At 37.9% G+C, this 11,078-nt stretch overlaps 1 protein-coding gene across 1 annotated transcript; it reads right to left on the bottom strand.

Annotated features, from left to right (window-relative positions):
- Positions 1-2,341: 2,341 nt before the first annotated feature.
- LOC128558327 (uncharacterized) lies at positions 2,342-2,860 on the bottom strand. Its single transcript, XM_053547269.1, has one exon. The coding sequence runs from the start codon at positions 2,858-2,860 to the stop codon at positions 2,342-2,344; it is 519 nt and encodes a 172-aa protein (XP_053403244.1).
- Positions 2,861-11,078: the final 8,218 nt, after the last annotated feature.

The raw sequence follows: 11,078 nt of genomic DNA on the forward strand, positions 1-11,078 counted from the left end.
CGAAGGATGGAGAATCACACAACAAGGTGTTTGCATCTGATTTCGAGCGAACAAGGAAGCGAGCGAAACTGGAAGACGAAAAACCATTCCTGACGACTTTCAGTGTCGGAATACGTCCACCTCGAAATCAGAAAAGAGTGCTGAACGAGATGCTTAGAGTGTGCAATCACGCGTACAACTGGAGCAACTATCTGGTTCGTGAAAAGAACTTGAAACCTAAACTGTACGACTTGCAGACTTATGTTTGTAAGACAAATTCTAGTGACGTTCTAGATGATTACAGAATGTGCAAAGACGACGACTGGTATTTCAATAACAAGATGACATCTATTAAACAAACAGCTTGTAAGAACTTCTGTACCATGTACAAGTCGGCGTTAACGAATCAAAAGAAGAAGAAAAAGTACATCAAGTCTGTGAGTCTCAAGGACAAGGACGATATCAATCCGAATCAAGGAGCGTTCGAGATTCAAAAACAATTTATTCGTACATTGAAGGAGACAGACACTGACGATAATGATATCTTACGCCACTGTGTATTAGCCATGACTAACAATTTTACGACGCGAAGGAAGGATGTAAGAAATCGATTTCTGCGCTTGTCTAAACCAGTGAGTAAACTGCCACCTTTAGAACATGCCGTCAAGATTGTCAAGACAGCGAAAGGAAAGTTCGTCTTACATATACCGTGCGATCCAAAGTACACGAGGAGCAAACGGTACGACGAACCATTCGATTCTATACGATCCATCAAAGCCACGGGCATTTCAAATTGCATCTCGATGTAAAGCGCCATCTAAGCCAGTTCGTAAACGGACAAAGAAAAAGGGGAAAAAATGGCACAGGAAAAAGAAAAGTCAGCGCCGGGTCGGGAGCACCATAGACAAGATTGACGGTCTGCACGCAAAGATAGACTATGTAAATTCAAAAATGCAAGCAGCCATACGGCGAAAGCAGCCCCAAGCAAAAGAAGATCGGCAAAGACAATTACAAAAGGTGTATTATCAACTAGGTAATGCTATCAGATGGGTGCATCTTCGTTGTACATCTAATCTCATGCAATACTCGTACGTAGCCATCGGAAAGATAGGCATACCTAGTATCATTCGTAGGCAATGTAATGGAAAACGAAGGCGCATCAACAAGAAGTCCGTACGTCACCTTACAGTTTGGAATCATTGCAAGTTCCGCGAAAGGCTCGTGTATCGAGCCAAAGGCACAAAGACCAATGTTATTGTTCAAGAGGAAAGCTATACGTCCAAAACATGCAGCGAGTGTGGAACGATAAACGACAAATTAGGAGGCAGCGAAACATTCAAGTGCACAAATCCTGCCTGCGATTACATTACAAACAGAGACGTTAATGGTGCAAAGAACATTCTTAGGAAGTCTCTCGGTATCGGCTCAATTAAAACGTATAGTGCGTGACTTTGAACATTGGAAAGTTAAATCGGTTGACTCGCCGAATTCCAGCTGAACCTTATGGGGGGAAGCGTTGGCGAATAAAAAGGGTGAATGAACAGTATGAGACTCATAGCTAAGTCATTTAGTAAAAACATTTATTCTATCTCCAATTTCTGACAACGTGGTGGTCTAATAATAATGTTAAAATATTCACATAGACTTTTTCAGCTCCATTCGTCATTTTGGGTTCCGTCGTGATATTACAAGTACAATCCGAATTTGGGTCCAAACTGTGCTCGCACCACTCGAGTTCTATATCAGAATGATAATTACTCATGTATTTCCTTAACATATACATCCAGGTAGATAACCTCATATCCAAGTCTGTCCTTATTTTTGCTATGTCCTCGTACTTAACGTACAGACACTTCTTTGCAGTCAGAAAATCACGTAACGCACACTCTACATCAATCAAATATTCACTGTCTGGTATGTTTGAGAAGTCCACATTCAAACTTGTCCTGTTCGTGATGTAGGCTGTGAATAATTCCATCCAAGTTTCTTCCGAAATTCCAAGATGTAATCGGCTTATATTTTCTTCCCTAATCGACACTTTGTGATGTGTCGGACACGCCTCGCTCAGTACAGTATTAAAGGAATTCGCCATTGTGTCGAATACTACTGAGCTATTTTCCATCTTGAACTTATGAATGAATGTAAGATGAACTCCTTCCTGACGCTTATATACTGCATTTCTTTAATACATTAAAGATATAAATCTGGTCTCGAAATATCGCCCTGCGGCATGCCAAACTTCTCCTGAAAAAAAAAAATGCACACAGTTGGCACCGCCTTGGAAAAGTCAGTATTACTGGCAACAGTGATGTCTCTTCTACTGTGCTTGTAAACCAAGGCGGTGTCCGAGTGTCTCGTGCATTCAGTCGTCATACTTTATTATGAGCACCGTTTTATTGTAATCTTTTGCAAAGTTTTTAATGTGCTCCGAGTAGATTTTCCAATTCCCTCCGGCTAATCCGCATCCGATATTTTCTGGAAAGGCAATCGTTTGTATGTCATCGCGTTTTCCTAGTTTGTCCAAGCATTCCTTGAACCATTGCGACCTTTTCTCCGGTGTATCATAATACGGTGAAATTTGTTTTCTTCGCGACCGAAAGCATTTGCCGTATTCCCACTGGGCTAACAAACAAACAACGTGAAAACCCGAATTGTCTCCGTATATAGCAACATCGCCTGGCGTTCCTCTCGTTTCCACCGTGGCTAGATTTCTATTTCCTATCGATTTTCTTTTCGCGTAGATGTCAGCCCACGGATATTTCTTAGCTATTTGTGATGACAGGCCATGAGCTTTCACCGTCAAACAGTTCACCTGCTGACAAATAGCATCGACACCTCTTATGCTAATAATATCGCCGTGTTGATAGGAAACCGAACCCATGTTGTTTTATTTTAAAGACAACATACTGCTTTTTATATACTTACGATAAGTCAATTTATGCGAATATTATCTTTGGTTGAAACTTTCAACCATCCCATTCATCCCTGGACATCCAAAGTATATTACCGCCGATGAAGGTTTATTTGCAGCAACAAGCCTGTACTAAAATGAACGTACACCCATCAAATTACACCCCCCCCCCCATTTTAAGGGGGGGGGGGGGTCTTTTTTCAGTTATTTTCTGCTCTTTTCCCGCTCAAAAATCCATCTCAAACACCCTACCTTCTACCACAAAAATCCTTTTCAATCCAACATTTTTTCAAAACTCATTTTGGTACTTTTAATATTTCAACGTAACAATTTAATCAACATTTGGTATCCTTAAAATATTCTCTATTATTTTTGGGAGAGTTTCTTGACATTTCACAAATTAATTTGATTTCAAGTACAATTATTAAATGTATAGATATGATTAATCCACTAATTTATAGCACTTGATGCTGAATTTAAATTCAAACCGCATCTATAAATCACCCTTTACATAATCATAATTTGGCGTAAAAATCAAGTATGCAACTTATAAGGACAGACTTGTATTAATTTATTTTTCCAGCTCAAGGAAAACAAAAGAAACCAGATTTAGACGACTTGGTTGCTCTACTGATATATACAGTCAAACCTGTCTGAAAAGCCCACCCAAGGAATAGCAAAAGGTGGTCTTTGTAGACAGGTGGTATCTTCCGTCTATAAACAGGATAAATATATTATATTTATTATGATCTGACGGCACTTAATGTAATCTGGGAGAATTTTAACATTCCCGATGTAATCTTTACAGACAGCTACAAGGGTTTTTAATGGTGGTTTTTATTAGCAGGTAGTCCTTAACAGGTTTTACTGTATATATAGCCCATGACACTTGCGATGGAATGAGACTTGCACAGGTGGCCAAATGCCCCTTCATGATTTTGCACAGTGGATGCATTAGCCGCTTAGTTTATACCAATTTATTTTAGCTCATTGTAGTTTACTGAGTCACTTTCGAGTCCGGTTTCTCGAAAAGTCAGTAATGGTGTCTTTTAGGAGATGCAATTAAATATATTTGCATATGCGGACGTAAAGTCAAATAATTTGGGCCCTTATTTGATTGCCAAGCACTTGCAGATTATTGTCCAATGTTCAATTCCTATTTTTCTTGCCAGACTGCCCATCATTCAAAATATATGACAAACACAATACTTATCCATAATTCATGTTTAGCTACAGCTTAGCTAATTTACATGTATAAGACATAATACTTCAGCAATTGTCTTGATATGTGTACGCGTAGACATTACATCCAACCGAACTGTATATACATCGTTTTATATTTTATTCGAACATGGAATTTCAAGTCCGAATATTCGTTCATCCGAAATACGTAGCAACACATGTCAGTGAAATTCCTCCAAAGTATGGAAAGAATACCATAACAAACCATTTAAAGTAACTGGACAAAATGTCTCTTAGGACTCGTACTTATCTACAAGTTTATTGTAAACTGTAGATGTCTACGTGACCCCTCCAAACACAATCCGACAACTCTGTGTTGCGTTGTTGTTGTTGTGTTAAGGGAGATAACATGCATTTGTGTATACGATACTTTGTCACATTTGTTGACTCTCCTACAATACACATATATTTAATTAGCTTTTTAAACTTTAGTAATCACCTTTGTCATGCTCTATAGGGAACAAGAACCGTGTCTTGGGCGACAGGTCTTCCCTACAGAGCCCCTCCAACTCTGCAACTGACGCTTTGTCAAGTCTGTATCTGGAGACGACCTTCTGCTGTCAAGTGGTCAATGATGACCACACGTTCCTTAAAATTTCGCCTTTTTTGCCGCTGGCGTTGCCTTTGTAATATTGCGGCGGCCATTTTGTTTGATCTACGACTGCTCCTTAGCGATCGCAGACTTTATACACAGTGCGCGTGTATGTATGTTTGTTTGTTTTTTTTGTTTGTTCGTTTTGTCCTCGTGTGTTGGCTTTGTGTGTGTGCGCGTGTATGTGTATGTGTGTTTGTGGTGTGCACGTCTGCGTGCTGTAGGTTTCGTTTTGGGGAGGCTGCGATTTTGGTACGTGGCATTCCCTGTTTGATATTTGTCTTTGTTTTTTGTTGTTTTTTTTTTGAACTTATAGCAGTTCCATAAATTCAAACCGATCTTGCAACATTTTCGTTTACGTCGTGTTAGCGACCTGAGGTTTTCCACTTTTTTATTCTGTAAAAGGGATTTAAGAAACCCAAGAACAAACTATGGGTCTTTTTGTTCCTTAAGTAGAGCTCTATATCTCTTTTTAATAGAATACATGGAAAGTTAAAACTGACATAAAAAGTTGTTTTAATGTGATTGATAACCTTAAATAAAACGTTAACTTTACATTCAATCAGGGCTGTTATATTTCGATTTTCTCAGATCGTTCAGCACGACTTTTATGTCGTGTTACTGGTACTGTTTAGTTTCTCAGCATGAACATTTCGGTCTGGGTGGTTCCAAAACTCAAACTTTCATAGCTTTGGGTATTGTTTAATCACCCCTTGGAAATGGTGCCTGCTTTTTAATTTTGTCTTTTAGCAGTTCCTGTTATATGCAGGCTCCATAACCTCAGATCCCCTTTCTAAATTCCAGTTTGTTTAGTTCTCATCATTGTTTTCTCGTTTAGGGCAAACCCATTATTTTAACTGGGGACCATACGCCGCTTTTCATGGAATTACACGCTAGTGTAGCATTGAAGGTTCCATGTGCACCGCTGTATGAACACATCTGCGGATGTCTCAAAATTGTTTTTTGTACTTTTAGCATGTGTAAATGTTGAGTTCTGCTCAACCCGGGGCTAGAGGGCGTGGACGGTAGCATGCGTTTCCACTACCGTCCGTGAACAGGCTCAATCAAACCGAGCCTGCAACATTTTCGTTTTTGTCGTGTTGAGCGACCTGTGGAGTTTCCACTTTTTTATTTTATAACTGCAAAATACCGTTAGACCAAAAAAGGCACAAGGCAGGGCACCGCCATGAAACGCCACTTTTCAAAATAACGTTATACATCTCGATGATGACGTAATTTTTCGAGATAATGACGTAATTTATATTCTCCATTACAAAACAAAAAAAAACAAAGACAAATATCAAACAGGGAATGCCACGTACCAAAATCGCAGCCTCCCCAAAACGAAACCTACAGCACGCAGACGTGCACACCACAAACACACACGCGCGCGCACACACAAAAAGCCAACACACGAGGACAAAACGAACAAACAAAGGAACACAGTGGGGCACCGCCTTGGAACGGTCAGTGGCAAAAACACCACTGGGGAGCTGAAACCGGTTTATGGTGTGCACCCAACCTCACTCTTACCCCCACCATGTTCCAAAGACACGGGACAGTGTAAATAAAAGTAATCCCCTCCAGGTGAATCTCTAACACACGTAATGGAAACAAAAAGGCATGGCATGTAAAACACAAAAATGCTCGTGTATAAATATATAAAAAGCAAACCTTTAGAACCAAAAACGTATGTACTCAATGCCTTTTTAAAGTCACATGCTTGTTGTATGATGATGACAGAACAAGTGCTTAAATTCTGCTACGGAAGGACTATGCTTATTGTCAGGGCTCTGTCGTGTTTCATCGTGCTCTAAATAGTGTTTTATCCGTGACCATGTGTAGGCCTACTGCTACAATTATTATCAACACTACATTAGTGACAATAAAAGCTTAACTTCTATTTCTTTTCTTATCTCGGGGTCACAAAATATTAAACAAGACATAACTAATGGTGATGAATATCCCCAGACAGCAGCGGTCAGAGGAACAAGGGTATTGAAAATTGGATTCATTGCATTTGTATTTTGCACAGGGAGAAAATGTACAATGAACTTGATGATGCACAATTGTTGTTCAAAACTGTATAAGACTTTAAAAATTTAATTGCTGTACCATGAAAAAAAGAAAGTGGGTCAGTAGGTCAAAAACAAGGTCACTGAAATTCAGTTTTGAGATGTGTGTTCAAAACTGTATAAGTGGTCCTAATTTTATGGCACTATCTTTAATAAGAAGTAGGGACTGTGTAATCAATAAGGGTCATCAAGTAGTTATACTTAATAGCATATGAAATATGTTAGAAAATTTCTGAAGTTTTTTCCAATGTAACTTTATATTTGATATTTAATTTGACCTAGTGACCTAGTTTTTGATCGCGCATAGCCCAGATTCGATCTTGACCTAAAGATCATAAAGGATAACATTCTGATCCAAGTTTCATGAAGATACACTCATGAATGTGGCCTCTTAGAGTGTTAACAAGCATTTCCTTTGATTTGACCTGGTGACATAGTTTTTGACCCCACCTGTCCCAAATTTCAACTTGACATGAAGATCATCAAGATTTACATTCTGACCTAGTTTCTGCCAAATATAAAACAAATTGCTCCATGCATATCAAAGGTATTATCCGGACAATATTGGCTAGACAGACTCACACGCACATACACCGTGAAGCCATTTTTATGACTGTCAGACACAAAAAATGAACACGATTTTTCATATTAGAATTCAAATTCTGTAATGTCAAAGTGTGTTTGTATTGATATATTTCTGTTTTTTCCTGTTACTGTTATTGAAGTAGATACTGTCGATCAACATTTTACATAGAAGGCCTTACTTGAAATAAGTTGTGTGTATGTCACCTTCAGAAAATTAAGTTATGTATTATTATTATTACATCCTCACACAGAAAATCATGTGACACCAAAACGGATTCTGGTAAAAGGCAAACGAGGAGCATCAGAAAGCCCAAGCAGAAAAAAACGTTATTTAGGTATTTGCGTGTAAGATCCAAACATAATCAAGAGAGGCCTAAACGGGCCCAAGTCACTCACCCGAAAAGGACCTTGACATTTTAATCTCGTTGAAAGGGTTTCAAAAAATACAGGGCATAATCACAATATGAAATCTGGTGTGAACACCGATTTAAATGAGTATTTATGTTCCTTTGTTCTTGATGTAAGAAATCTACCCTGGGATGTGAAAAGACTTCAGGGAACGTAAAATTCAACATTTATTTTACATGGCCTCATAATTAAAATTAGTCTGTATCTAGACTTATGTTTAGTTCAAAGGAGATAACTCCCGGCTATTAAAATTTTATATAATTATGTCCCTTTTCTTGTCGAGTGGTTAAGGTTGCTGACTTCAAATCACTTGCCCCTCATCGATGTAGGTTCGAGCCTCACTCGGGGTGTTGAATTCTTCATGTGAGTAAGCCGTCCAGCTGGCTTACGGAAGGTCGGTGGTTCTACCCAGGTGCCCGCTCGTGATGAAATAATGGTCTTCCTCCATCATTCAAAATATTCTCATTTTGTGTCGATTCGCCGTTAAACCCAACTCACTCACTCACTTGCATCAACATGCGTATTTAGGTATGTCTTAGTTGTGAAACTCAGATGATCGGCTTACAGCCGTTTTAAGCAAATATCACGAGCGCACGACACAATATTTCGAGCGCACTACATCATTTCTCGAGGGCGCAACATATTATCTCGAGCGAATGACATCTTATCTCAAGCGCGCTACATCATCTGTTCAACTCCCGATCGCTCGACATTTTATCAAAAGCGTAGGACATATGTCAAACGCCCTAGGCAATTTATTTGAAAAACAATAAGTCTATGTCATAAATATAAAGCCGTAACAATTGGCCACCGTCACCGTGGACTGCACCAGGCCAGTAAGTAAATGTTATACCGTTCCCTACTAATTTTTTTTAGATCCATACTACCTAAAATGTTTTCTATACCGTTGACGATAACAAAAAAATACGCAGTGTCTCTTTGATAAGAAGCTTGAAAAATAATTGTGATTGGTGTATGATGGAAAATAAATTTAATTTACCAGTTGTTTAAAAAGCATAGTACCAATTACTGAACTACGCGTTTTAGGTAAGAATTTTGCGATCGAAATGAGCTAGATTTTCTTCACATACCATGGTTCTCAAAGTATACCTACGGGTAGGGAATAACATGTACAATAATGTTTTCTTTCTGGTCTGGTACCAGTGACCTTCACTACTAATGTCATGACTCAAAATGCATAATGCAGGATACCTGTGTAGCCAGCGTTTGCGTTATAACATGCATGACAATTATTGTTCTAGTCCAGTACATCAAAATCTATACCAGTTGACAGCTCTTTATCTCTTTAGAATTCAGGGGTTTACAAACATGTTTATCAAATTCAAGCTTAGGACAGCTTTCTATCTATCTAGAAATACTGGTGTTTACAAACATGTACATCCAAATCTGTAGCTATTGATAGGATTCTATCTAAAAATACGGGGTTAACAAACATGTACGTCAAAAACCTTAATATCAAAGGCCTTTTCGTGCCCTCACATTCTTATATGCGTGATATCAGTCTGATATTTTCAGCTATTTACATTTTTTTTATAATTTTGATTTTCCTCGGCAATATTTGGTTTAATTGCATCTAAGCGGTTTAAAATCCTACTCACTTGCTTTTGTCACTGTCTTGTCACGGGCAACAGTATGCACATGTTCGTGTTTAATACTAACTAAACTGCTACATATTGTTGTTTATACCGTCGTTTATATGACTGAAAAATTGTTGAACAAGACGTTAAACCCGAACACAAACACACACATTGTTTATGGGCACGGGTATGACGGAACTAGTTTTTAACATTGCAACAGTGTTTAAAACCAGAAAGATAATTCCGAAGGAAATGAGAATTTACCTTGGATGTTTCATTTTAAGCGTCTTAAAAATATTCCTTTCCGTCCATGTCTGCACAAATGGGATGGAAACGATTTTTTTTTAAAACTCGAGCAAGCGGTATTTTTATTTGCATTTTTTAAGATTGGGGTACCGGCAATCTGGCGAATGTATTATGTATAAACTAAACATAAATCAATCTGTTGCGGCATTAATCAGTAATTTACTTTCCAGTATTTGAAGTTATCCAGTATTAATGCGACGGATCCTACATGTATTCTGCACAAAGCATGGATGCTTTTAGATATATTTTACATTATTCATAGTGTTCTTTACATTTTTACATGGATGTTTTTAGGTATGCTTTACATTTTTACATCAATGTTTAGGCTTTATAGTTGGCGTTTGCAATATGACTTCTTCTCGGCGATATAGGACCATTTTGTGTCGATTCGCCGTAAAACCCAACTCACTCACTCACTCACTCACTCACTCACTCTGCACAAAGCTGCAAAACAATGTTATAGAATAATGTCACAACGTGAAGTATGTTTAAAATCAAACACTTCAAAACAGCTGTAGAACACTTGAGATCGTAGAAAAGGAAATAACACGACGTTCTAACAAACAACAGATAATAAATTTCAGGTGTCAAAATCACAAAAAAAAATCTCTATTAAAGACAATTAAGGCGATAAACAGTGATATGACGGCTCTTACATAAAATATTACGCAAGCTTTAGACAAAGTGATATTTAATACACTTATTAGCATAAAAATGCTGATTTCGACGTTTGGTCGAAAGACAACTGGTCTAATTAAAATTTTGCCTACTGGTTTCTGGTCGAATACGTCAGCTGGTCTAATAAGAAAATTGGTCCATTTTTCCTTCATAGATACGACATTTCGTCGATTTCATTTTTCTATTCAAAAGATCATCAGATTCGACTAAATGTCGCAGATTGATTTTGTTTACCGTATAATGAGGTATGATGTTCGTCCCATTTCGACCAATTATGTGACCAATTATGCTTGAATTGAATTTGACAAGAGAGCCCCCCTCCCCGCAACCCCCTTTAACATGTCCGAAACATTGCGGAAGGATACTAATTTCACTTGGGTAATGATTAAATTTCACTTGAACTTTATCATAGACTACCTGAGTGTGCAAAATGTAAAACTTTAAACTAATATGAAGGTATTAAATGTATATAACTTTTCAATGAAACTTCAAAGTTCTGTTGTTTGTAGCATCATCTGGAGCATGTGCGGTGAAAAATCTTAATTTGATTTCTAATATAGTGTATATTAGTTTGTAAAATCACTATATGTTCATTGTAAATATACTTGGAAACTGGCAGGTACTTGAAAATGCAGCTCTCTAATTGGTCAGTGAGAACCCTTGATGTACGAAGATGTCATGATAAAGTTATGAATAATATCAAA

This window comes from Mercenaria mercenaria, chromosome 1 (assembly GCF_021730395.1).
Source record: "Mercenaria mercenaria strain notata chromosome 1, MADL_Memer_1, whole genome shotgun sequence".
NCBI lineage: Eukaryota > Metazoa > Mollusca > Bivalvia > Venerida > Veneridae > Mercenaria > Mercenaria mercenaria.